A 27,360-nucleotide genomic window follows, 5' to 3' on the forward strand; every position below is an offset into this window, starting at 1 on the left:
GGGGCGCCTTCCACTTGAGGGGCAGATCCGTATAGTTCTCTGTGTTTGAATAGAAAATGTTACTTCAAAGCATACTCACAAGGTTCTTTTCCTGTGAAGGCTTTGTGAGCAAGGGGGATCTTTAAAGTGGAGTGGCTGCCAGTGTCACTGTATCTCAGAAACGCTGAAATACGCCCCCGCCCCCCCATCTGCCTCTGTGCGACCGGGCCGCACCTCTCCGTCCACGGTGGCCGGCGGTCGTAGTTGGCCGTTTTCTTTCTTCCTTTATGGTACATAAAGGAGTTGGTAACAGCCAGCAGTGTGTAGATTTAATGAACGACGGTATATTAATTGGGAACTTAATTACTCTGCAAGAATATGATAGCCTCACAGCAGCTCTGTCTGTCAGTATTCATTTCCTGTGTAAATTCCACCTGGTCAATCTTCACCAGAAGCCCTCACTACTTAGTGAACCTCTGTTACAGTCATATTTATGTCCTCGCTGTTACGTTCTCGGGGTAAGCTAGGCTTATCTCGGGACCCCCTGGTTCTGGTTCCGCTTCGTTAGTGTCCCAGCCGTTCAGCTGTCCTTCCCGGCCTCAAGCACATGGTGCACGGCGGGCCGAGAGCAGGGGAACGTGGCACGGGACGCTGAGTGGAAAGTGGAGCGGGACTGCAGGAGCCACATGACAAGGGGTCAGACCTACGTCTGCCCTGTGGGGTCTTGGGAATTCGAGTCCTTGGGCAGAAAATACGGTCACAGCCAGGTGACTCAGAGACGGCGCAGCCGGTGCTTATGGTGTGCAGAGACTGCAGACCCCGTGAGGGGTGCCCAGTCTGGGACAGGGGCATGCGGGAGGGACGACACCAGTGATGAGGCCTCTTCCAGGAGGTGATGCGTATCTAGGTAGTAGTCCAGACTACTGTTTAAATTGTAACATTAAGCCCTAGCTGGCGTGGCTCAACAGAATGAGTGCCAGACTGCGAAGCAAAGGATCGCTAGTTCAATTCCCAGTCAGGGCACATGCCTGGGTTACGAGCCAGTAGGGGGCACATGAGAGGCAACCACATACTGATGTTTCTCTCCCTTTCTCCTTCCCTTTTCCTCTCTCTAAAAATAAATAAAATTTTTAAAAATTAAAATAAATTGTAACATTAAATTGTCCAATGTAGTCTTGTCTTCACATCAAGTTTCATGGATTATATTGGTGTTTCTTTTTTGGAAGTAAATAATGTATTTGTAGAATTTTAAAATTTCTTCTGTCTTGCCTTCAGCTGTTCCTGTTCTTTGCTGTGGGCAGCGGCGCTCAGCCTGGGACAGAGATGGAGGTCATCGTGGAGGAGACGATATCCGTGAGAGACGTGAGTGATTTTCCTTTTGGGGGTCTGGGCTGCTAGATGGGGGGGCAGTGGTGACCCGTGGCAGGGTTTTGGGGTCCTAAGGCTAGAGTTTACCTAATATAGAAGCGGGGGGCCCAAAAAAGCCAGGAATTTATTTATAAAAATTGTGTGTTTATTCTTACATGTTTAAACTTCAGTCACCTTCAAAGTTCTCTCCATTTGAAACGATACACCTATCAAGACCGTTTTTTCCCACTGCTCAAAACAGTTTTTGAACTTGTTGATTTTGATGCCTTTTAGTGCTTCTGCCAATTCTTGTTTCACTTCCTCCACATGGGCAAAACGTTTCCCTTTGAGGACTTTTTTCATCTGGGGAAACAAAAAACAAGTCGCTCAGGGTGAGATCATGTGAACAGGGAGGGCTGGACATGGGGGTCCTGCAGTTTTTGGTCAGAAACTGCTGAGCACTTAGTGGGGTGTAGGCAGGTGTGCTCATAAATCACCCATCATGCAATGACTGAACGTGTTGAAAGAGTCTTTTAAAAAAAATTTCACTGAAGCCAAATACAGCCTCTCACAACAACGCCAGCTGGTGCACTGATACAGCTGGGTTCCTGGAACCCTCTCCTGGTGGGGGAGCCTGCAAGGGGCCCGCCTGCCAGAATATAAATCTGGCGTTTTTGGGTCCCCCTCATACTTTAAAGAATCCTATGTATCACTAAAGGAGTAGTTTTGGGAGCTTGAAAATTGGTGCACCAACTGGAATTTTTAAGCTAGATCATTATATTTATTTATTATCAATAATACCTGTTGATTGTAGAAATTTGGGATATGTAGAAATGGATTTAAAGAAAAAATTAAACCCTTATCCCTTTAGTATCAACATTTTGACATACTTCCTTTGTGTTTTCACTTTACATACACACGTAATCACATATACAGGTGTGAGTGTTGTGTGTGCGTGCTCATGTGTCCTGTGTGTGCGAGATAGAGCAAGGAGGCTGGCAAAGATGAGAGGCACCTCGAAGAGGCTGCTTCTGGTCAAAGACAAACCGGAGCGAGCCTCAGTGGGAGGAGCAAGGGCAGCTGATCGGCACACAGACGTAAAACCTGTGAGTTCGTGTGACCCTGAGCTTGCCGTGGTCACTGGGTACCTGTGCGGAGCCAAGTGGATGCTTGGGAACCATAAAAGGAGGAATCAAGTGTTTACCCTGTTGTCGTTTTGCAGACTGTGTTGCAGGGCAACCAAATAGATGACAGGTTTTTATACAGAAAATCCCAGCTGAGAACATGAAGAAAGAATTTTAGACTGTCACAGTTTTCAACTCCAAATGATTGAATGGTAGGCTATGATTCTGAAAGCCCGCTGAGCACTCAAAAACAGCAGCACCCACACATCAGAGACATTTAAAACAATACCCATGGGTTTTTGTCCCCCAAATTCCAGGGAAACAACCTGAGTCCAGTCAAGCCTCAGGTCTGAGTACCAGTTTATAAGAAGTGCAGGGGAGGGGGTCGTGTTGAACGTGACACAGGCACGCACGACGCTGTCCCCAAGAGGGACGCTCTTCCTCGGGAACCGTCGTCGGGGGCGGAGTCTGAGTGGGGCCTTCACTTGGCCCCGAGTTCAATCCACAGAGCTTCAGTAATAGTTTAGGGGAGAAAGTGAAATTGGAATGCCAACTGGATATTTATTATTAAAGAGTTCCTAACTTTTTAAAATGTCATATGTTTTTAAAAGAATCTCTTTTTGTAAGTACTAATAAGTGAGATGTAGGACATCAGGGGCACGAGACGGGGCGTGGGCTGCAGTGCTGACCGACAGGACTGGCCGAAGCAGGAGCTGGGACTCCGGGGTGGAGGCCTGAGCGGGCATCTCACCGTGCTCTGCATGTGGTCGACGTTTTCCATGAGAAAACACTTTCCTACTAAGTTTTTTTTTTTCCCTTTGTTACATGTGCAGATATTTTTGGAGTTTTCCAATTGCCCTAGAACTTTAGCGGTGTTGTTGTTTTAATTTTCAGAGAGAGAAAACCTCAAAACTTTCCAGAGGAGCAATGTGTAGCCTTTCTTTGTGTTTTCTTGGGACCCATGGGGGCAGACCTCCCCACCGCACCGCGGAACAGCGCTCAGCGAGAGCAGGGAGCATGCTCAGGCTGCACCTCGCTCAGCTGCGCATGCGCGCCGGCCGCTCCTGGGTCACCGTGGTCACTGGCTTCCAGGGGACCGCAGCTCCTCACGTCTCCCCTCCCGCCCCTCGTCGGCAGGCCGGCGCCTCTTCTCTTGACCTTAGTGCTCGAGTCGGAGACTGGGCCTGGGCCCCGAGCTCCGCACTTACCTACCCAGCTGCCCCTGTGCCCCGATAGTCACCCGCGTCCTGACACCCCCGTAGGGGGGTGGTCTCTCACTGGCCTCTCACTGCAGACCTGCCCTCCGCTTTCCTCGTCTACCCGTGCGGCTCGGGTGTCCCGCTTGCTGCAGCCGGAACCGGACGCCAGCCTGGAGCTTCTTCGTTCTACTTCACATCCGGTTTTCCAGGAAGTCCTTTGGGCTCCACCATCACGATTCACCTCATTCCCTCCTCCGCTGTCACCCTGGTCGTCTCTCGTCTGGATTATTCCAGCAGCTTCCTGACTGATCTTCATCCCACCCTTGCACCTCCTGGGGTCTGTCCTCACAGGGACTTTGAGGGCCCTCTGAGGTGCAAGTCTGCTCCGTGCCTCCTGGACTCATGACCCTCCTGTGCGGCCCGGCACACACAGAGCAAGAGCCCAGGTCCCGCGTGACTGCGCAGTGCCCTGTGCGCCCGGGCCTCCGCCTCTCTCCCGTCTCGCTCCCTCTACTCCGGCTACCCCGGCATCCCTCCCGCCCCTTAGGCAGGTCTGGGCCCCGGCTGTCGGCCCCGCCTAGGACACAGTTCAGTCGGACGCTCCGTGGGTGGTTTTCCTTAAATAACGGGAGCCTACCGTCTGCGATTTTCTCTGGGTGCAGCTCTGGTCCCATTCCTGTTTTAACCTATTATGTCCTCGTTGCCATCATTTTCTAAACAGCTTTCAATGACAAGGTACCTTCATATTATAAAAAGCTTTTAAAGTCTTTTACTTTTTATCATACAAGTAATTGTGGATTTATTCTTTAAACTTCAGGGAGGGACTAAAAAATCTCCCTTGGTCACCATCCTGTTCTTGTCCCTTCCCCAGAAATCACCGATGTCATCAAATGACAGCCGCGTCCACTTCAGTGGAGTGTGCACCCTTCCGTGACTTTGCCTCACGTGTACCATGTGGACACGTGTGTGCACATAGAGTGGAGTTTGATGGAATGGGATCATGCTGCATGGAGTGCACTAGAACTTGGTTTCACTGAAAACATTTTAAAGATCTTTCAGACAAGCACATATACACCTGTTTTGTCCTTTGCTTTAAGACTCCCCATGGTTTACTGAGGCGTCCCGTGAAGGACACTTCCTTTGCCTTTCCTCCTGCTCCAGGTGGCGCAGCACAGAGCCCTCCGTCTCGCTCTCGCCTGCACCAGCACAGCGTGAGCCAGGCACGACTTGGCTTCTTTCCTAGATTTCTTTAAGAGTGTTGTTCCTCTCAAGAAGCGGGAGTACTTAGTTATCTTTATTGAAGCTTGCCCTGGTGCCGTGTTGATTGTCTTGTTCCGTGAGGCCGTGGCTTGCACACCTCTTCCTTGTGAGGGCACACATGACCGGCTGTGCTGCGCCAGCACCAGAGAGGCTAGTGCCCTTGCGTGGGCTTCAGCGTCCCAAGTGCGTCTCAAGTGCGGCTGTGCAGCCAGCCCGATCGGCCGGAGTGCTCGTCTGCCTGCGATGGAAGTCACGTGCAGCCCTGGAAGTGGGCGGACAGGATTCTGAATTAAGTCCTGGGTGTGATCCCAGGCAGCCGTTTTCCCTCCTGAGCCGGCCCCACCTCGCTCTTCAGGAGGATTAAGGCTTGCTTAATCCTCTTCTTAACTGAGTACATCTTTATCTACTGGAGGATCATTAAAGAGGATTGGGTTTAAATTACATAGGCCAAGGGTCCAAAAAGATTGTTTCTCTCAATACTGTCACTCAGAAACAGAAAACTAATGTCTATTACTTTTTTTTACAGTGTTTAAAGATAATGCTGGAGAAATTTGGCCTACCAGGTAAGTGACAGGCCATGTAAGGTATATAATCTTACCCACAATTTCTACTTACAAGAAAGTATTGATTAACAAGCCTTATGGAAACGGTTCACACTCCCCCCCAGGGTTGTCCGTTGCACTCTACACTTGTGTATGCACACTCATTCTCCCAGTTCGCAGCCATAGCTGAAAGAACACGGTTGTGAGTGAGCCTGCCACTGAGGAAGGAAGCTGGGTGGGGTCCAGCAAAGGCACGGGAGGGGGGACGGGAGGGTCCGTAGCCTCTGGAATCACCCAGTCTTTTGCTGATTCCTTTGCACCCCTCACTGGTTCAGAGTCTCGGGGACTGTGGTTCACGCCGGTAGCTGAGGTGCAGACCGGGGATGGGAATGAGGGGAAACACCAGCGCAGGGTGGTGTCAGAAGGAGCTGCCCGGGGAGCGTGTGAGGCGGCGCTCCGCCTGCTGCGCTGGAGGCCGTGCGCCCTCGGCCTCACCCTCACTCGCTGCCGGGAAGGGGAGGGAGCGAGCCCTGGAGCTTCACGCAGAGGCCGGTTCCTCTCGGGACCAGTCCTCCCGACCAGGCTCACTGTCTGTGCCCCTTTCACAGACGCCGGTGGCCCAGGGCGGCCGCACGTGCACGGCCCCTCCCATTCCGGAGCCGAGTCTTTCCACCTCGTGCTGCACTGTGAGGTGGTGCTGCTGGCCTTCAACTCACTGGTGGTGGTCTTTCAAAAACCGTGTTTAGATTTGAGTTAAATGTCCATATAAGTGTCACTATTTGAAACGAGCACTGTGACAAAAAGGGTCTGCAGGGCACGGCGGCACTGGAGGCACTGGAATTCAAAGCTGTGGCCGCAGCATGAATTGGAGACGTGTGCTCGCTCCTGTGGCGGAGACCTTTCCTCCTGAGCCTGGGGGGCGGCGCTGACCGCCGGAGACACGCCGTCTTCCTCAGCAGCCGGCGTCCCCGCTCGTCTCCAGGGACCCTCGGCTCCGGGAGTCCCCGGCCCGTTTCTGCAGGGCGCGGGCGCGTGAGGAACCGGAGTCTCATAAAGACCGTTTGCCACTTACCAGTGCTCACCCACGCCGACCTCACTGTGCGCACTGTGCCAGGATCGCGGTTTCTTGTGTGCGAGCCGCTGGTTGGAGGGACCCGCGCTGGGTGCACTTCATTGGTTGATGGGCGGGGCTAGCACGTGCTTCCAGTTAAGACAGTGAAATGAAATGCAACCTCATGGTCTTAGGAGAAAGTCCACACTTACATGTATGTACATAATGTGGTACATACTCGTGTGATGTGTGTGTTCATGTAAATAAAGGCATAATGCACTGTCGTATAATAGCAAGTGTTATTTTTATTTGCAAGTATACATTAATTATATACAATTATAATTCTCTTGATGGAATAGAGAGAAAAATTAAGTAAATTAGGGACACAGTTTTTTTCATGCTCTGGAAGAGGAAATTTTTGAAGAAAATTAGTTAATAATTATTAGATCAAGTTTCATTTGGTATTCATTTACCCAGAACTGTTATTCCAAACTCTGAAAACATATTCTTCAGAGTTTTTTAATTCTGGTTTTGATTCTTTCTCAGGGGACACGTGGCATTTACGAAAAGTGGATTGGTGCTATGAAGCTGGGGAGCCTTTGTACGAGGAGGTAAGCTCATTTGCATACGTTTCGTTCTTTAAAATGATTCTGTTTACCTGGCATTTTCATACAGGACACTCACTCATAGTTCTAAAGAAAGCCTTACCTTTGTTAGCATACGAAAGTTTACACTTGAGTCTGCCTTCACGCTCTCCTTCCCACAGTTGCTTGAGAGCGTTAGGAGGACAAATCTCAGCCCAGGGGGCCCGTTTCTGACCTGTGTCTGGTCCCCTTTGACCAGAGAGGGCGTCCCTGGGAGTCGCAGTTCTTCTTTAGGAGACAGGAAACTCGAGGGAAAAAAGACATTTGAATTAATGGAAGAATTTGAAGATACACTCTGAATTGGGAGACCTATTTTAGTCTCAGCGTTTCTCTGTGGCCGTCTGTGACGCCCCATGTTGGCAGCAGAGCGTTCTAGCACCGTGTAGAGCAGACTCCCGACCTTCAGAGCTGGTTCCTCTTCCCAGAGTTGCTGTCTGTGCCACCCGGGCGTTTTCGGCCTGAAACGTGGCTCTCCCTGCTCGCCCGCCCCGCTCCGGGGTGCAGTCTTCAGAGGCCTGTCACTCCCCCCCCTTCCTGACCATGCCCACTGCCACCCCCCACGCCCCTCCTCCTTCAGCCTGGTTCTCCCTTTCCCCTCTCACACACAGCACCGCAGCGGGCTTCCCTGCACCCAGGTGCGCCCCCTCCGCGTGCCGCACATGTAGCAGCCAGACTGCTTCTAAAAACTCCTCTGGAGTCTTGGGTTGCTTTTTTCAAAGGAACTAAAAATTCCTTTTCCTATTCCACATCCCTTCCATCTGTGACCACTCTTTCAACCCAGGGTTTTTTTCTGTTTCTCTCCGGCTGGTGCTGCCCACTCTAATCATCTAGTCCCTAAGCTCTTCCCCAAAACAAGCCACACTTATTCTGGACATGAGCTTCACTTCGCTCTGTTCTTCTTTTCACGAGAAATTCCTTCTCCTGTTTCACCCTGCTTTCCCGATGTGACCCATCTGTTTGGACGGAACGTCCGTCTCCTGTAAATCAGTCTCTCGCCACTTCTCGCCTCGTCCCTCTCCCTTCCCTTTGTACCTTTCAGGGCACCCCCGGCTCACACCCGTATCTCATGTACAGTGACAGACTGTCTTGTAAGCTGAGCCCGTTTCCTGCTCTTCAACATCTGCTTCGTTATGCACTCTTTTGTCTATCTCAAGGGTAATGGAGGCATAGGGTTCCAGGGGAAAATGCCCAGTGATCTGTTTGTGCCCTGCAGAAGGTACACGTGACAAAAAAGCATTTCTGTGTCCCCAGGAGGCAACACTGAGAGAGCTCATGATACGTTCTGGAGACACTTTGCTTGTGGTTGAAGGAAGACTTCTTCCTCCGGTAAGGCTCTGCTTCTGCAGCCGTCGCTGTCCTCCCGTCACAGGGCGGTGGGTTCTGGCCGTGGGGAAGCACGGTGGTGGCGGCCAGAGAGAGGGCGGCGCTCCCCCAGAGCCCACCGAGGCGCAGCTGCGTGCAGTTTTACCCTCTCCTTTCAGATTCGATCTTTCAGCCTGGCCATAAAATCCAAAAACTGTTATTATATCTGATGTGTGACTTACCACGGTTTATTTCACTTTAAACACATCGTTGGAAATTCAGCTTGTTTTAATTTTTTTCTCTTAATAATACTTAAGAACAAATCCTTTTTAAGGTAGTTCTAAAGATGGAATCAATAAGTCAAAACTTTTTAAGGGCCTGATAATACGTGTTGCCAAATTATCTTCCCAAAGAGTTGCGCCAAATGTGCAGCACTATCAGCTGGGTGTGAGAGGGCTTGATCTCCTGCTCCTTCACAAACACTGCTCCTCACCACTTTTTAACCTTTTTTTACTGGGGTTTTAAATGTGGATACATGTAAAAAAATGTTTTGAAAGTGACCCTAAATCCCAGCACTTGGGTGGCCATTTGCTTGTGACTGGAGGACTCACACAGCACAGAAGGCCGTGTGATAAAAATGGAAGTTCCCCCCACATCTTTCTCCCCAGAAAGAGCCACGACTAACAACTTTTTCTTCGTGTATCTTTCCAAGACAAGGGTGCCTGCTTTTATGCCAGAGGTAAATACACACACGCGTCCTCTTCAAAGGTGCCGTAGAGGGTCGCGTTCTGGGCAGGTGCTTCCACCTGCTGTTCGGTGCTTTCATTCACTCGGTGTGTCTTCAGGGTCTCCTCTCACCAGCACCTGTCCTGCTCTTTTCCACAGCCTCCCGGAGTTCCGTGGTGCTTTAAACCGTGCTCTTTCAAGTTAACTTTTAAATTGATAATGTTCACGATACCAAACTCAAAGTGTATAAAAAGCTGGGAAAGAAAAGTAGGTGTGCATCCCCTCGGCCCCCAGCCATGCAGTGCGGGCACCTTGGGACCTCACACAGGTCCCCCAGTCGCTATCAGCTGCGCTGTCGTATTTTCCTGAATCTCATCAACCGTCTGAAACTGCTTCCCTTTCAAAGGTGATTTTAGTTTCAGGAAAAGCCTGAAGTCACAGGGCACCAAATCTGGGCTGCAGTGGGGCTGAGTCACCTGGGTGATTTGATGTTCCACGAAAAAACTCTACGTGAGACGTGATGCATGAGCGGGTGCACTGTCATAATGAAGCTGCCAATCACCAGTTGCCCACAGCTGCGGCCTTCTGAGTCATCCAGATAGTTTCTGCAGAGGAATGTTCAAGCCTAACACAAACTCTGATGCAGATTCACTGTTCTACTCGCTCAGTCATTTTGAATGTGACGGCCACACAGTACACATGCTCACTCAACAGCGTCTACTGTCCCCACTGACGAGTACAGTGAAGTTGTCACTGTTCACACATGCACATTCCAGCCCACTCCCCTTGGCTGCCGGGTGACATCGACTTTGCACAAGTCATTGTCATGATGTGAACGATGGCTGGACATTTTCCCAGACAGACCTTGTGGGGCAGTTTTACGTCTAAAAGGAAAACCGGTGAATTCGGGAACGTGTTGTTATCAAGATGCTTCTTTCAATGAAAGTAAGAGTGGAAGTTCACTTGTGTACATCCGGCAGTTAGAAATTCTCCATTCCAGGGTTTCCTGAAGGTGCCCGTGTGGTGGTACCAGCCTCGGGGGCCCGCGGCTCAGGGGACGAGCCTCCAGGACCAGACGACCGGTACCCCTTCTGCAGGTGGGCTCTGGAGAGCTGCTTCCGCCCCAGGTGAGGACACAGCACACACCGCAGCAGCCAGCGTGTCACCGAGTGAAATGACTGAGGCAGATGACAGAGTTACTTTTGGAAAGTGTGTGATTGAAAATCAGAACCTATTTAGTGCATAAGTCATTCCATAACAGTAGCACCATCCTGCTGTGTACAATGCTCTGTAACCCCTTCAGGTCCAACCTGTTAAAACCTTTCTGTGACAGAAGTGCATTCAAGTTTTCCAAGGAACTCTTATATGTCCTCTCCCAAGGTTCTCACGGCAGTGTGAAGAGGGGCCTCGTCTGTCATGCTAGACCAGGACACTAGGGCTCCCCTCACAGCGACGCCCCTGCACCCGGCACCCTGCACCACTCCTGCTCCCGTTCTTCCTGCCGCTCCCACGGCAGCGCCAGGAGCTCCCCTGGGCACTGCACCCCCCCACTGCCCTCGGAGAGCAAACACAGCGGGGCGAGCACCCTGCTGGGCTCCAGGTCGCTTCTCCACAGAGCGGACCCAGTGCACGCGTCATGCTGGGCAGCAGGGCACTGGCCGTGCGTCCAGACGTGCGTTGTGAAAAGTCGGCTGCCACTTGGTAACAAAGAAAACACCAGCCAGTCTCCTTTGTAGATAAAATTGTAGGAGGACCAACTCTCTCTCTATATTTTAATCATGTCTTAATTATTTAGCTTGGGTTGGGGCTTAAAGTATTCTATATTTATATTTCTTTTTATTTTTAAGCGTCAGTACTGAAATTACTGAAAATGAATCAAATTCTTATCTCCTTATTCATTGAAGTTAGGAATATATGTTTAGAACAATAAAATATTTTCATGTTGAATTAGTTATGAAATTGGCATTATCTTTTGGTTGGGTTATATAGATATTTTAACTAATTCTAAAAATGTTTTGGTAATAGAATAATAATTACATACAGAGTTAGCTACAAATTTAAAAAAGCATGTTTAATCAGTGTGCTTCTTCATGAAAGGGAAGAAACAGGTTCATTTTTTTCATACTCCTTCTTTATAACAACATGAAGCTTTTTTGCTTAATTTATTTATAATCTAATTTTATTATATATTAAGTGTGCCCAGCAATAAACATTTAATCAAAACAAAAAATGAGTTAAATTATTCTGAATTTTAAATTTAGTTGCCAGTTTTTATATCCAGAATTTTACATGAAATGAAAGAGCATTTTATATTTTTCTTTAAAAAAAAATATTTTATTTCTTTATTTTTGAAGGGAAGGGAGGGAGAAAGAGGGAGAGAAACATCAATGTGTGGTTGCCTCTTGTGCTCCCCCTACTGGGGACCTGGCCTACAGGCTTGTGCCCCACAGGCTGGGAATCGAACCAGCGACCCGTTGGTGTGTAGGCCAGCACTCAATCCACTGAACCACACCAGCCAGGGCATATTTTTCCCCTTTTTAAAACAAACGTGGAAGGCCTTAGTACCGTCAGGGATCCTGTGAGTCACTCAACCTTTACTTACGTGACACCCACCCGACCAGGCCCCAGACAGACAGATGAGAATGGTGGCCTGTCCCCTCCTGACAGTCGTGTTCTCTCCCATACACCCAAGGAAACAGAAACAACAAGACGAGCCGGGCAGAGTGTGACGGGGGAAGGACACCGGACAGCAGTACAAGGAGTAGGGCGGGGCAGCCCACCAGCACGGTCCTCTTGAGGAAGGAGAGCGTCCGGCAGGCAGCCCAAGGGTGACATTCCTCCACCCACTAGTCACAGTGTTACCCCAAGGGAAACGGCCGGCTGTGCCCCGGGCGGCCCCTGGCTGCTGAGGGAGGAGGCCAGAGTTCAAGGAACGGGGAGTCTGAGTTTCGTGAATGCAACTGCACTGACAGTTTTTAAATCAGAACGCAGCCTGTATCTCAGAAGTATCAACTGAGTGCATTTCGAGCCCTTTCACACATCTAGCTGTGTCGTTTGCAGGTGCTCCTGGTGACGCGCACGAGGACACTTGCCTCCGCTACCTGGGGGACCTGGAAATCTCAGAAGACGCCACTCTGGCGGAGCTCAAGTCTCAGGTGAGACCGCTTCCCGCAGCGTGCCTGCGTGCTGGTCTGGCTTCTTCCCGTGAGGTGTCAGCCTGTCCTTCCGTCGCCGGCGCCCTCACTCACGGTCTGCTATGGGGGGCACGGTCTGCTCTGGGTGGCACGTGCCGTACGCCGCGCTCAGGGCCGAGGGCCCGGCAGGCCACAGGCGCTGGCTCCGACAGCCCCAGCACCCTTTCCGCCGGCGGCCCTGGCGGCTCTCTGTTGTGTGTCGCCAGTTAAAAGAAGCGTTGGTGCCCCAGGCGGTGAGTGGCAGCGGGTGCTGCGGTGTGGAGCCGGGCAGTGCAGTGTCCCCTGACGCAGAGAGTGCTGGTCGGTGGAAGGGCCCGGTCCAGCGTACACTGCGCGCTCCGGGAGCCACGCACTCCGGAGCCTCTCGCTGCGGTGGGGCTGAGGCGGACACCCGTCGTCCTCTCGGAGGGGAACGTGGGCCCAGATGACTCGAGTGCCCGTTGCTGGCACTCGGCCTGGGGGTCCTCGATGTAGGAAGCGGCCTTCCTCGAAAAAGGGGGGAGGGTTTATCCTCCTGAGAGCAAGGGGGAAGAGACTTCTTTCTTGTATTGGGTTGGAAGACATAAGATTGCTGTTCTTAGGTAAGAAATGATAATATTGGCTCTATTATACACTACAATCTAATACAGAAGTTATCCACTCCAGAATTAGTTCTGCCATTCGTGTTTAGCAGTGGGATCCAAAGATTTTGGAATACTTCAAAAACGCAGAGCCATCCCCTCGGCCGGCAGACCCCGCTGGAGAGCCGCAGGGCGGAGCCGAAGACGCCGCTTCCCCCGCGAGGCCTCTGCTCGTGTGGGCGGTGCTCGCCGGAAGTCAGCTTCGCAGAATCGCTTTCTGAAACAAGGGGCTTCTGACTCAGACCTAGAAATTGAAATCTGACTTCTCTCTCAGGCTGATTCCAGCACAGAGAGACACAGAAATTCCTCATGATTGATTTTACCGAGAGAGCCTGTGGCTGCTGAACAGGCACCGTCATCACGCAAGACAGCCTCCCCTCGCCTGTGCGCTGTGGGGCTGCACTCCCCCCTACGCTGCGTACTGGAAGACGGCTTTTTCAAAGCCGTGGACAGACGTCTGTTTCTCCTCCAGGCCCTGACCCTGCCCTCACTGTCGGAGCTCTGCGTCCCGTCCCCGGCCTTCCTCAGGGCCTGGACGGTGGACGGCCGCCGCCCCGGCCGGCTCCTGCGGGACAGCCGGCAGCAGCTCAGGTAGGCGCGGCGTTCGGGGACAGGGAGGCCGGTCCCAGGGGTCCTGCAGGGTGGTGGGGTGGCGCCTGTTCCCGTGAGTCCACTCCGAGGCAGCTTCAGTTTCCAGACTCAGTGTGCAGCGCAGCTCCATGTGTGTCCGTGTGTGTCCGCTGTGCCGTGGAGACTGGGCAGAGTGCCGGGTGTTCTTTCCCCCGACTCTGCTGAGCCGCAGCTGGTGCGGCGCCGTGCGAGGCTAAGGCACATGGCCCGTGCATTCGGTGCTCGGGCGTCCTGCAGAACGGGGCCGCCGCGGTGTCGGCAGACACCTGCCTCGCGTGGCGCAGCTGCCGTTTCTTCTTCACGGAGAGGACGCTCGGTCTCCTCTCCGAGCCCCTTTCAGGCGTGTGAGACGGCACAGCACCTCGGGCCCCCGGAACTCGCTCATCTCCCGCTGCGGACTCCCACCCGCGAGCAGCCCCTCCCCTCCCCCGCTGCCAGCCCCGGTGCCCCTGCTCGGCTCTGCCGCTGTGACGTGTTTAGTGCCACGTTTACGTGTCACCCAGTGCTCATCCTTCTCTGACTCCATTGTCCTCATCACTTTGCCCGCAGGGCCCGTCCGTGCGGTCGCCCGCAGCCACGTGTCCTGCCTTCTGGCAGCTGGATAAGTCCTGTCTGCGTGTGTGAGCGTGTGAGTGTGCTCCCGCGGGTGGACACTGGGTCGCCCGTCCCCGTGCCGCAGCAGCGTGAGCGCGCTGCGGCTGGACGGGGGCGTGCAGGAGCTTCTCTGGAGGCCTGAAGAGGGGTCGCTGGGCCGTGCGGTCGTTCTGTTTGTGGTTTTCTGAGAAGCCTCCACACTGGTTTCCATGGTGACTGCACCCACTTACGTTCCCACTGCCCACACACACGGGCTCCTCTTCCTCCACGCCCGACCAGCACTGGCCGCTTGCGGTTCACTGACGGCGGCCGTTCTGACCGGTGTGGGGCGGAAACTCCGGGGTCTTGGGGTACACCGCCCCGACAACCAGCGATGGTGAGCACCGGCTCCTGCTCCTGCTGGCCCTTCGCCTGTCTTCTTGGGGGAGTGTCTGCTCATTTCCTCTGTCTGCTTTTCAGTCAGGTTGTTTGGGGTTTCTGCTGTTGACTTGTCTGAGTTCTTCGTACACTTCGGGTATCGACCCCTTACCCCGTGTGTGATTGGCACTTTCTCCCATCCACAGGCCGCCTTTTTGTTGCGTTGTTTCCTTTGCTGTGCAGAAACTTTTTAGTTTGATGTGGTCCCCCTTGTTCACTTTGTTTTTGTTGCCTTTGCTCATGGTGTCAACCCCAAAGAATGATTGCCAAGGCCCATGTCCCGGAGCTGAGGAGCCTACCCATGCTTTTTTCTAGGAGTGTCACAGCCCTGGGTCTCCGGTTCCAGTTTTGGGTGCGTGTGGTACAGTGCGACAGTGGGCCAGTTCCGTTCGTCTGCACAGGGCTGTGCACCTTTCCCAGCACCGTTTATTAAAGACGCTGTCCTTTCCCCACGGTGCATTCTTGGTGCCTTCGTCGTACGTGAATTGACCATGTGTATGTAGGTTTATTTCTGGGGTCTCTGTCGTGTTCTGTTGTTGGCCTGTGTGTCTGTTCCTGTGCCAGTACCAGACTGACTACTACAGCTTTGTAACCTGATTTGGAATCGGGGAGCACGATGCCTCCAGTTGAGTCCTTAAGACTGCTTTGGTTACTTGGGGTATTTTGTGGTTCCATTCAAACTTGAGGACTGGTTTTTCTATTTCTGTGAAAAAATGCCACTGACGTTTTAATAGGGTTTGCGTTTTACCTGCAGATCGCTTTGGGCAGTAGGAGCATTTTAGCAGTGTTCTCTAGTCCACAGACATGGACTGTCTGCACATGTGTTTGTCTGTGTCGACATCCTTCATCGAGCTCTGACGTCAGTTTTCGGAGGACACATCTGTCCCCTCCTTGGTTAGACGTGTTCCTCAGCACTTTGTGCTTCCGGGTGCTGTTGTGATAGGGTTTTTACTTCCGCTTTCCGGTAGGCAGCTGTTCGTGTGTGGAGTGCAGCTGATTCTGCGTATTGATTTTGTAGCCTGAAAATTTACTGAATACATTTATGGGTTTTAATAGTTTTATGGTGTAATCTTTTTTAAAAAGATTTTATTTATGTTTAGAAAGAAGGGAAGGAGAAAGAGGGAGGGAAACATCAACGTGTGGTTGCCTCTCATGACCCCCTTCTGGGGACCTGGCCCACAACCCAGGCACGTGCCCTGACTGGGAATCAAACCAGCAACCCTGTGGTTTGCAGGCCGGCACTCAGTCCTCTGAGCCGCACCTGCCAGGGCAGATTTTTTTGGTGTAATCTTTAAGGGTTTCTAAATAGAACATCGTGTCCTCTGCAAATGGAAACATCTTTACTTCTCCCCATCTGACCCCAGTGCCTCTCACTTCCTTCTCTTACCCGATTGCTCCGACCAGCAGCTCCAGGGCCGCTGCCCACACGTGGCAACGGTGGGCACCCTTGTCCGGTGGCCCTTGACCTCGGAGGAAGAGCTCCCAGCTTTTCCTCGCCGAGAATGATGTGAGCTGTGGCCTTGTCGTGTGTGACCTTTCTCACGTCCATTTCCTCTGTGTCGTTTATTCCCGACACAGAGAGACGTCGAATCTCGTCCATGTTTTTTCCTGCATCTGTCGAGATGACCGTGATTTTCGTCCCTCATTCCGGTGGTGCGGGGCATCTCACCGATCGATTCATGGCTGCTTGACACAGCCTTGCGTCCCCGGTGTGAGTCCCTCTGCGCCATGGTGTGCGATCCTTGTGCTGTTAAAGGCAGCTTGCTAGTGTTCTGTTGAGGGTTTTTGTGTGCGTGCTCCTCACGGCCTGTAGTCTTCTTAAAGCAGCCTCGTCTGTCTGATCCCGGGGCGACGCTGGCCCCGCACAGTGAGTTCAGAAGTGCCCTCACGACTTCCGTTGCTCGGGCGAGTCCGAGAGGGACTGGTCTTCTTCTTCAAACGTTGGGCGGGATCAGTAGTGAACACCGTCTGGTCCTAGACTTCTCTTTGTTGGGGGATTTTTGATTTCTGACTCAATCTCCTCACTGGTAATTGGCCTGTTCACATTTTCTGTTTCTTCCGGACCCACCCTTGGTAGGTTGCGTGTTCCTAGGGGTTTGCCCATTTCTTCTCGTGAGTTGCCTAAGTGATTGGGGTACAGTTGTTCACGGTCCCTAAACTTTGAGCATTATGCATGATATTTTGCTGAAGAAACTTAAATTTGACCCAGAAATGTTTTAAAAACTCAAAGGCTGCCCCTCGCTGATACCCTGCGTCATTCCGTGTCAGGGAGCACAAGCTGGGGAGGAGGGCCGCGGTCTGCCTGGAGCCCCTGCAGGAGGAGGAGCTCTTGGGGTGAGTCGTCGGCCGCACGCCCTCTCGCCGTGGCGGCTGTTCCAGAAGTGTGTTTGCGTGTCTGTGTGGCGGCGAGAACTCACTGCCCAGGGAGTCCCGAGTGTGCACGGAACCCACGGCGACCTCACGGGCCCCCTGCCCGCCCCGCCTCCACGGAGGTCCCCTTTGCTGTGGCAGCTCCTCCCGTCTCCCCAACTGGAAGCCCTTGGCTCCGTCCCCCATCACCCCACAGCCCCTCTCCCGCCGCCCGGCCGCCTCTCCCAGGGCTCTGCCGCGGCTTCTGAGGGCAGCTCCCCCTCCATCCGGGCTGGGACGGAAAGGGTAGAAGTAAAGAGGGTTCCCCACCAGCATGCAGGGTTCAGGGGAAACCTTGCCTCAGAAGAATGAGACGAGTTGCAGGGTAAGCTTCGCCCGCCATGCCCCCCTAGGTGTCGGAGGTTTCTCGTACTGTTCGTTTTCAGCCTGACACGCGCCTGCTTTCTGGTGCAGCCCCCGGGACGTGCTGCTGAGGACGAGGCTGCGGCTCCCGGGCGAGCGGGCGTACGCCCCGCCCGTGGACATGGTGTGGGACGCCGCCCGGGGCACGGCCAGCTCCTTGCGGCAGCGCGTGGCCGAGTTCTACTCGCTCCCCGTGGAGAAGGTCGAAATCGCCAAATACTTTCCGGACAAGTTTGAGTGGCTTCCAGTCTCCAGCTGGGTGAGGTCGGGGCCCCCGGAGAAGCCGGGCCTTCCTGCCCGGGGAGCAGCCTCACTCCGGCGGTTCACGGGCAGGGGACTTAGGAAGAACTTAGCTTGTTTTCTTTATCCAGCACACTTGCTTTCCCCACAGAACCAGCAAACGACCAAGAGGAAAAAGAAGAAAAAGCAAGATAATTTGCTGGGGGCACCCTACTACCTGAAGGATGGGGACACCGTCGGGGTCAAGGTCAGTCATGAGCGGCAGATTCACCCCCTGACAGAACAGCGGGTCAGATGACCCGGCGCGTCCTCCCGGACACGCAGATGGTCCCGTCCACACAGACGGCCTCAGAGGGACAGGGGAGAGCCGGACAGGGCGTTGCGGGGGCCAGTAAGACCTCGACGCCACAGCCGTGGTGTGGAGTCTGACTCGGACGGCGCATCCACGGAGCCTCGGCGCCGTGGGGCCGCGGGGGTGCCCGCGTCAGGGGAACACGGTCCCTTCCCTTTCTGGTTCGCGCCGAGTTCCTTTCTGACTCGCGCGTGAGTTCCGGGTCCGTGATGCTAAAGTTTACTCTGGCGTTTTCCGCCCCTGCGGGGTCAGCCAGGTGGCTTTTCTCCTGGAATTGGGCAGTGTGGCCCCGCCAGGTAACCGTGTCCTCACGCCCCACGGACAGACCGGGCTTGCTGTCGTGTAGCAATATTTTTATATTAAGGTAAATATGGAATTTTAATCCTTAAATTAACTGTTAACCTACTGATAACAAGTTACTGACTTAATGTAATTCCTGATTTAGTAATTGATGTTTTTCTAGTAAGGGGTGAGGATTCTCTCGATCACTCCTAGTCAGCATTGGGCTGGAGAGTGACCGACATAATATGACCCTCCTCCCCCCAGAAAGAAAAGTAAATAAACAATTGAAAGACAGTTAAGAGAAATTCTGAAAGGAAAATATAAACCTGGTTTTTTCACATGGTAGGAAGGAGATTGAAGAGACTGCAGGTAACCCGTTAGAGGTATTAAGACTCAAAGGCTTACAAGATCAGGGTTCACGACATCACAAGGGACTGGGGCTGCACCCGACATGAAGCCTTCCCGGACCTCCCGGGGACGTGAGGGGCACTGGCGGCAGCTGAGCTGCGGGGGGGCGGGGGGGGGGCTGCTCCTGTTCTCAGGGGGAGGCTCGCGTGGGAGAGCCGCGGGCTCCAGAGCCCGGGGGGCGGGGGAGAGCCGTGGGCTCCAGAGCCTAGTCAGGGTGTCCGGCCTGCAAAGGGTCAGGGGACTGTGGCTTCGGGGCAGACAGAGAACCCCGACAGACCCCACAGACAGGAGGAAACCACAGGAGAGCCGCGCCCCGTCCTTGCCCCGCGGACGCTTTGGGGCCCCGCCCAGCGGGGGCACCGGCAGCCACAGGCAGGGCCAGGTGACTGCGAGGTCCCTTCTGCTCTGCCTGCCCCTCGCTCCGCTGTCTCCAGACACCGGGGTGGGGGGGGGGGTGTCTCTCCGCTGTTAATCCAGTTTGTGTGAACATGGATGTCTCCTTATGCTGGTTTAGGCGATTTCTTACATCAGGCACCTAAATCTTCACATGAACTTACACACTCTTAGTAGACACAGGCTAAAAAGACGTCTGAGCATTCCTCACTTTGAAATGTAGAATCTCCTGGTTGAAGATGACGACGACTTCGGAACCGCCAGAGACGACGCTGGAAGAGGGAACCGGACGCAGCAGCTCGCTCTGGGGACAGGGGCGAGGTAACGGGGTTCCTGCCGCCACAGCTGCCCCTCGGGGCCACGGCCTGGCTGGGCGCCCGCCGCAGGGCCGCTCGCCGGGAGGAGCAGTGGGGTTTGCGTCCAGTAGCTCGTGACCCGGGCCCGAGGGCCTCGTTCTGCCCTGGGCACCTCTCTCCGCCGCAGTCTTCCTCCCCCTCCGAAGTGCAGACTCTCCTGGTCGGAGACGCACTTTCTGGGTCTGTCCTTCAGACACAGGCCTCAGTCGCCCGGAAGCAGAAGCAGCCCCATTCCCACGCGCGGCACCCCGGGCCGCCTCCCCCGCCTGCAGGAGGCTCAGACACTCCTCGCTCCTACCCCGCCACCGTCTTCCAGAGTGGACCCTGCCCCCAGCCCCTCCGCACACACCACCCGGGCCCCTCGCCCCTCGCCCCTCGCACCGGGGAGACTCGCTCCGGCCTCTGCCGCACAGTCGGCCTGCTCCCCGGGCCTCCGGCTCTCCGGAGCGTGCTCCGAAACCCTCGCTCCCATCCCCGAGTGCCCAGACCCGCTCCCCCCACGCGGTCCACAGCATCACCCTCACGGGCCACACCAGGGCACCGTGTCCTCCTTGCCCGCCCCCCACTTCCGTCTCCTGACCTGGCGACCCTGTGTCCGTGACTGGGAGGGGGTGACGGCTCTGTCTCCCGCAGCCAGGAAGCCCTTCGTGTGCGGAGTGGCGACGTTTTCTCCAGCGCAGAGACGCCCGGCCAGCCCCACAGACCGGAAGCTTCTCTCTCCATCCGCGTCGGGAGTTTCAGATAGCACCGGCCCCACAGATGCGCCACGGGCACCGCACCCAGTCAGAGCTGGCACCGGAGCCGCGGCGCCCCAGCCGGCCGGCAGGGGGCGCAGGGCGGAGCCCCCGCTCGTCGGCTCCGCCAGCGCACAGACGCCAAGTGACAACTGCGTCGTCACCGTCCCAGGGACGGCCTCAGGCCAGGCAAGCTCACTTTATCCCTGCGCTACACAGCACATCCGCCCGTGGGGGGCTCCCGCAGACCGAGGCGTGTCGCAGGGGCCGGTCAGATGCTGTCCCCACACCACACTTGACCCCAGCCGCCACTGCTGTGAGCACAGGCCCGAGTCCGGCACCAGCCGCAGGCAGCCTGGATGACACGGCGCGTGCTGACCTCCGTGCAGTCTGCGCTGCGGTGCGCACGGCCCGGCTCAGCTGTGTCCTGGTGTCCTGGCCCCCACACAGCGCACGGCGCCCCCAAGGCCTGTGGTCAGAACGCTCCCGCAGCCGCCGTGGGAAGCCCAGCCGGGAGGCAGCCCAGGACCCACAGGGCGTGGGCGCTGAGCTGCCAGCCCTGAGAAGCTGTGATTAAAACAGAAAAGGGAGATGTAAACAAAGATGCTTTTCCTCCTCATTCTGCAGGGGTGGCTAACCGTCGGATTTCAAAGGGTTAACCAGTATCTGTGACAAACACAGTGTCTCTGTTGCTGAAGCAGTGGACGTGGGACACTCGGATGAGGCCCTTAAACGTGGTCCAGAGAGGGATTCCTAAAACAGTGAACCCTTCACTTTTCACCCCCAGCCAGGCTCTGCACGGCTGCGGCGTCACACGGGTTCCTCCGGGCCCCTTCTCGCTGGCGTCGCCGGCACGCCCATGCTGCGGGACGGACAGGAGACGTGGGCAGACGGGGCCCGGCCTCAGCGGCCGGGAGGAAGTCCCTGCTGCACCCCCGTGGCTTTCCCGTGGGGCGGGGCCCTGGGCGCAGCGGGCCTGCTTATGCCGCCTGTGCCCTCCCCAGCCACCAGCCCACTAGAAACCCCACCTCCGCGGAGCACCTGCCGGAGGTCGGCGGGCCTCAGGCCCTGCGCTCACCTGCGCTGACGCAGGGCGAGCCCGGCTGGGGCCTCGGTGTCCGCAGCGGGCCCCGGGCCCACGGCCTCCGGGTGGCCTGTGCGGCCAAGCTTGCTCCCTCTGCCCCTTGTTAACTCAACGGGGGGCAGGGGCAACAGGGAGGGCCGGCCGGCCCGTCAGAGAGGAAATAAACCGATCTCCAGGCGGCCCGTCTGGTCGGCCCGCTGATCCATGTCCCGCCTGGGCTTGGTCCCGAGCGCACGTCAGCGCCTCAGTACACACGGGTTCCATCCCGAAGCTGGATCGGCACCGCTTCAGAAACAGCAGGCGCAGGGCTGGTTCTGAGGAAGCTCGGACTCCTGGGGGCACCCGGGCCGGGAGAAACCGGCCAAGCTCGGGCGGCACTGCACGGGTCACTGAGACTCCACAGCGACGCTGTCCTGGGGGGGGTTGGGGGGGGACAGGAATCCCCGTAACACAGCTCCTCCACCGGCCGCCCGGGTCCTGGGGGATGCGCCACCGCCTCGAGGTGCAGCCTGTGGCCAAGGGGCAAGCGCACAGCTGGCCCGGAACCAGCGCAGCGGGGGTGGGGACGGCCGCAGGGAACCCTCGCCCCTGGGAAAGGGGAGAGACGCGAACTCAGCGGCCACGAGCCCCAGCAGCGGCCTGGTCACACCAGTGCCCTCCGTCGGCCGCCCTGTCCTGCTCCGGGGCGTCTCCCACACCCACTGCCCTGTGGGCACAGCTGACACGCTTGTCCCAGAGGCCCGGGGACCGACCTGCTTGGGGCCGAGTGAGCACAGGCTCCAGTGGTTCACCAGCTCGGGGACGGCTGCCCCCTTGGTTTCCTCCCGAGCTCAGGAGACTCAGCACTGGATGTGCCCCTGCCGACAGCGCGAGGTGGAGAGCCTTCCCCGCCCGGCCGGCCACTCGTCACCCATGGGTCCACAGCCTATTCGCACTTCTACGATCGAAACCGTAAAGGTGGTGCCACGGCTCCTGCCTGGTGCAGACACCCGTCCTGAGGCCAGTGCCCCAGCCGGGCTGGGCGGTCAGAGCTGCCGCCCCGGCCCGGGCAGCTCGCCTGTGCCGCCCACCTCGGCGCTCAGACCGTGCCTCCACAGAGGCTGCTGCACCGCGACCACCTGCCCAGCTTTGCCCCGGTCTGCTCAGCTCTCTCTGCGTCAGTGCACTCGTCTCTGGCAGCGGTCCCTGGCCTCTGGCCTCTCTGGCCTCGCCCCTCGGAACAGGTGTGACTCACATCTCTGTATGCTTCTGCTTTCCCATACAAGCTCACTGCCTAGTTCCTCCATCGGGAGAGAGGACGACTGTCACAGCAGGGGTTAGGCTCAGCTGTGGGACAGAAGACTAAACATGTAGGGGAAATCCAGGGCTCTGTGGAGGCAGGCCATGGAGACATCCAAAAGCGGTGGCTTCTCTGTCTGCCATCCTTACACTTCCAACCTCAAGGACACCCCATGGCCCAAGATGGCTGCTGGAGGCCCAGCCATCATGTCTACCCTCCAGGGCAGCAGCAGAAGACAGGAAGGCATGCTCCCATACTTCTAAGGGAACATTCTGGAAATCTCAGCTAACACTTGCATCTTGTTGCCCAAAAGCAAGTCACATCACTGACACTGCAGAGGAGACTGGAGAACACGGTGGCGTCTGCAGGGGCGTGTGTGGGCATGGGCACCGCCCCCACCAGTGCCGCAGGAGGGAAAGACGAGAGCTGATGTTCACAGGCAGCAAGCAGCAGCTCCCACAGGAGCCAAGCGAGAGTCTGAGGTTCCCGCACTCAGAGTTAGATCACAAAGCGCAGGGCCAGCACTGGGGTAATGTGAGGCCTTGGGCGCACAATCTAAAGGCACCCAGAAACTCAGTAAGGGAGCTAGGTCATTTTTCAGTACACTTTTAGAAATCGGAATTAATGCAGAAAAGTCTATAATGAACAAAAGCAGCAACATGCCCAGTCATGCAGGTCTGGGTATTATCTTCAGAAGGGGCCTCCTGAAGCCCCTTTTGTTCTGCAAACCCACCCACACCACCCTCGGCCGGCCCACTCCCAGGGCGGCTCGGGGAGAGCAGGGTGGCCGGAGAGCCAAGAGCACCCCGAACCCCCGAGAGAGAGCGAGTCCTTTGTTCTGAGAGCTGACACAGTTGGTGGGACATATTAACGGGTAAACGTGGTGCCCGTCCCCCTGGGGGGACGTGACTACATAAACTCAGGTGTGTGGGGGGGTCCGTTAGCCCGAATCCTGATCTTGCTCCAGATCCCCTTGTTCCTTGTAAAGCAGGGGTGTGACAGGAGACAATCAAAGTTGGGGCACGTCCCCCAGCTACTGACAGCCTACTTTGGGCGCCGTGGGCCCTCCCGCATTCCAGGCCCTGGGGTGAAAGCAGTTTCAAAGGCTGTTTCCCAGACAGTGGAAACACTACGTAGAATTCCAAGGACTTCCCAGCGTACGAGTGGACAAAGTGGCCCCAGTATCAACAGGAAAATCAGTTTTCTTACCTGCCACCTTAAGAGTCACCCGGGTTCTTCGGCAGAGACCGAGACGCCGGTGTGGCTGGGGCCCCCCTGCTTGTCCGCTGCCGTGGCCACTGGAGATGACCCCTCTCTGCTCTGGGAACGGGGTGGTCCCCCTTCTTGGGACGGGGCCCTGAGGGTGGCTTCGTGCACTCTTTTGCCCGGTATCCAGGGCATTTGCACCTGAAACATGTTGGATGCTTGTGCCCTCCACACCTTTGTGGCTCTCCCAGGTGACCATGCGGTGGCTGGCCGCGGCCAGTGCTGCCTCTGAGAGCCAGTGCGAGGAGCCTGGCCTGCCTCGCCTCTAAGTCTTGTTCGATGCCGACCGAGAAGGCAACATCCATCAGCTGTGCCAAAGGGGTTTGGGCCCCGTTTGTAATTTCCGCCCCTTCTTACGGGTATATCGGGTATATCGGTAAGACAGCGTGTTAAAGTGGCAATAAAGTATCAACACCACTTAAAGCAGAGTGGTGATCGAGTGTTGCCCTATTAACAGGTGAGCGTCTCCTCCGGAGACGACGGGTCTGCGTCGGCGCGGCTCTGAACGGCCTCACCTGCCCGTCGTGGGCGCGCGCAGGCTTCTCTTCCCTTCCTGTGCTGGCTCCTCACCCTCATCCCGATTCGCTGGGTGAATTGACACATTCCAGGCCCCATTCCCGCCAGTGAGCGCTGTGCCACGGCGGATTTACTTCCGCTCCCTCCTTCCCGGCCGGTGTGTGAGTCCCGGCCGGCCGGGCCCGCGATCTGGGGCCGCCTCGGCCGCCCGCCTCGCATGCCGGCGTCTGCAGTGCGCAGCTGATCTGCGTGTTTGCGGGCCCCTCCCCAAATTAGCTGCTTCTCTTCTGGAAAGCAACACGTATTAGAACTACGTAAAGGCCACATCGAAGGCGAGGGTCAAGATGTGGAAGTTACCGGTGAAGCGCGAGGGGTCCTCAGAAAAGCTTCCCAGCCTTTCCTTGCACTGCTGCAGCCCAGCTGTCGGGACAGGCGCATGCGTGTGCCCGGGCGGGGCCTCCTGCACCCGCCACTCCTCTCCGGCAGGGGGCGACGGCGCAGGGAGCCGTGAGGCTGCGCTCCCGGTGCGCCCCGCGGGGCTGGGCTTCTCCTCCGGTCACTTGGGTGTGTGGGCGAGTCGGGGGCTGAGGTCTCGGTGATCTGAGGCCTGCTAGGTTCCCCCTGGGAGACGGGCGAGGAAGCCGCCCTCCCCAGACAGGTGGGAGGGCCTCCCTTGTTCCCCTCTGAGATGGGGTGGAACCTCAAAGGGGGTCGTCTAGAATGCCATCGGGGGACCCCGGGGTAGATGTTCCCTCCGACCTGGAACAGAGAGGGAGCGCGAGGCAGCACAGGAACAGCCTGTGCGCAGGGAAGCTCCCACCCCTTGCCTGGCCTCCGACAGACGCGTGTTTGGAGCAGGCGCTGTAACTGCTCCTCCCGTTCTGGGGCCGCGTCTCCCTCGCTCCCAACTGGTACTGAGGCCAAGCCGTGTCACACAAGAGAATCGGTCTCCTTTTCCTGAGACACTCAGGGTCAAACTCGTCCCAGTCTCTAAGTGTGCACCCCAGCGGGGGTCCTGGGGGCACAGAGGGTGTACTTCCCATTCGGCCCGCGGTGCACCCTGGGGAGGAAGTCAAAGACTAGAACTCCTGGGCCTGGAGGGGCGTCCCCTGTCGCTGCTCCAGGAGCCGACCAGGGTGACGTAGGTAGGGCGTCCCGTTTTTCCCACCGCGAAGCTTCCGGGCGTCTCTGGCGACGCGAGGCACGATGCGCTGGCCAGCGCGAGACCAGGAGCTAAGCTTGCCACGGGCTGTCTGTACCCCCTTCACTGCCGGTGGAGCCGGCAGCTCTGACCGCACTGGGCCCTTTCTGCAGATCTCAAGGCCGTTACAAGTCTGGCTCTTCCCAGCGAGGAGCCGGGGGAGAAAACGGCACTCGTCACTCTGTGTTCCCCGCGAGGGCTGGAGGCTGTCACAGTGCTGTTTCGTCCCGTTCGAGAGGTCTCTACTCTGGCGAAATAACGCTCCCACCTCGGGATCTGCTGAGCGTAAAACACAGAAGCTGCCGGAGGAGGAGAGGCAAGCAGGCCTCTGTGAAAACACCTGCGGCTGGGGAGCGAGCTGGGAAGTGGGCTGGGATCTCAGGCTCTGGCCGCGGGCGGCAGCTCGGCCGGAAAACGGCCGGTCTAGGTCTAGACTGGGGGAAAGCTGCCGCGCAGCACCTCGGAACCCCCGAGTGCTGCGGTGCCAGCGGCGGGACTGCCCTCAGGGTGCCCCGCCCCCCGCCCTGCTCCGGGCGGAGACTGGAAAACAGCAGCAGAGACGTCCGGCTCAGGCCTCCAGCGCTGCAGAAAAAACCACTTGAGTTCAATTGCAGGCCGGGCGCCCAGCAGGGGGCGCATCAGAGGCGACCACGCACTGATGTCTCCCTCTCTCCTTCCTTTTCCCTCTCTAAAAATACGTAAATTAACTCTTTTCAAAAAGTGTCACTTTTCCCACAGCACTGGAGACGCAGTGGAGTAACAAATTAACTACCCCATTGTTCTCAGCGCCTAGCCGCTCCTGGGTCTGGAAGTTTACAGTGTTCCAAGGACGTACTTCCTCCTGAGTCAGTCCTACAGTCCAGGAGGGGGCGAGGTTTTCCCTCCGCGAGCACGCGAGCACACCGGGGGCCCAGCCCGGCGGCGTGAAGCTGAAACGGAACGCAGGGCTCGGGTTAGGCAGGTCGGAACAGCAGCGCCGCCTGCTGGGCAACAGCGATCCAAGGCACGGTTTTAGGGAGGAGAGGGCTGCTCGGCGGGAAAACGGCACAGCGGTTACTTCGTAAAGCAGATAGGCGTGGGAGTGGCCAGAGAAAGGAGAAAACGACTCGGGAACCAGGCACATTTGAACAAAAAGGCCTTGTTAGGAGAACAGGGCCTGGGAAAGCCAGGACGTCCTCCTACAGGCTACGATCTGGCTTTCCCCTCTCGGAGACCACACCTAAGCGGGGAAAGCGCCGCGAGGGTGGGGCTGTGGATGCTTCACAGCGCGCCTCCCGTTGCTGGGCCTCTGCTTGCGGCGGCGGGAGGCCTGGCCTTCGGTCCCGGCCCACGTCCCAGCTTTTCTCTCACGGGAGTCTTTGTTGCGGCGAGCGCCCTTGCAGCTTTTAAATAGATGCTCGACCCGTGCCCGCAGGAGGCGGGGACTTCTTTAAGGAAAGCGAGACACTTTGCCCAGCAGAGGTATCCTTGCCCCTCCTACAGCTCCTGCCGGGGGCATGCGGATGCAAATGGAGTTGCTAGGAGCCACCCTGCGCGGAGGGAGATGCTGGAAGCTCATCACAGCCCAGGGATTCAAACTGGCTTTTTCTCCCGTCCGGGTTTGGAGGCAGAAGCGGCTAAGGGATTCGAGTAGGGGGTCGGAGTGCTGTTCAGGGGCCGGGCTCCCGAAGGCCACTGTCACCCCTGTGGTCGTCCCCACCTCCCGCGGGTCTCGGCTCCTCCCGTCCGGGACAGCCGGGGGGTGGGGGTGGGGGGCTCGGAGTGCCGGGTGGCCGGCCCTTATTTTGCACGTCCCGGGACCAGCCGTAGTCACGTTACCGTGATGGGGGAGGGCCCCTCGAGGCCCCT

General features: G+C 56.5%; 1 protein-coding gene across 8 annotated transcripts in view; it reads left to right on the forward strand.

The window, feature by feature from the left end:
• Positions 1-20,767, forward strand: part of USP40 (ubiquitin specific peptidase 40) — a 67,246-nt gene extending 46,479 nt beyond the window's left edge. For 5 of the 8 annotated variants that reach the window (XM_045845635.1, XM_045845640.1, XM_045845636.1 and 2 more), the window contains 12 exons: positions 1,255-1,341; positions 5,436-5,472; positions 7,049-7,113; positions 8,398-8,472; positions 10,175-10,301; positions 12,235-12,329; positions 13,461-13,579; positions 16,898-16,963; positions 17,453-17,660; positions 17,793-17,888; positions 19,300-19,397; positions 20,070-20,767. In XM_045845635.1, coding sequence (XP_045701591.1) covers positions 1,255-1,341; positions 5,436-5,472; positions 7,049-7,113; positions 8,398-8,472; positions 10,175-10,301; positions 12,235-12,329; positions 13,461-13,579; positions 16,898-16,963; positions 17,453-17,660; positions 17,793-17,888; positions 19,300-19,397; positions 20,070-20,529 — 1,533 coding nt within the window. In that variant the 3' untranslated portion in view covers positions 20,530-20,767. Of the gene's footprint in view, positions 1-1,254; positions 1,342-5,435; positions 5,473-7,048; positions 7,114-8,397; positions 8,473-10,174; positions 10,302-10,554; positions 10,860-12,234; positions 12,330-13,460; positions 13,580-16,859; positions 16,964-17,452; positions 17,661-17,792; positions 17,889-19,299; positions 19,398-20,065 lie in introns of those variants that run through there. The other 3 variants (XM_045845639.1, XM_045845641.1, XM_045845642.1) reach the window with 3 other exon arrangements.
• Positions 20,768-27,360: the final 6,593 nt, after the last annotated feature.

This window comes from Phyllostomus hastatus, unplaced genomic scaffold (genome assembly GCF_019186645.2).
Source record: "Phyllostomus hastatus isolate PE091 unplaced genomic scaffold, TTU_PhHast_1.1 phas_contig_477, whole genome shotgun sequence".
Lineage (NCBI taxonomy): Eukaryota > Metazoa > Chordata > Mammalia > Chiroptera > Phyllostomidae > Phyllostomus > Phyllostomus hastatus.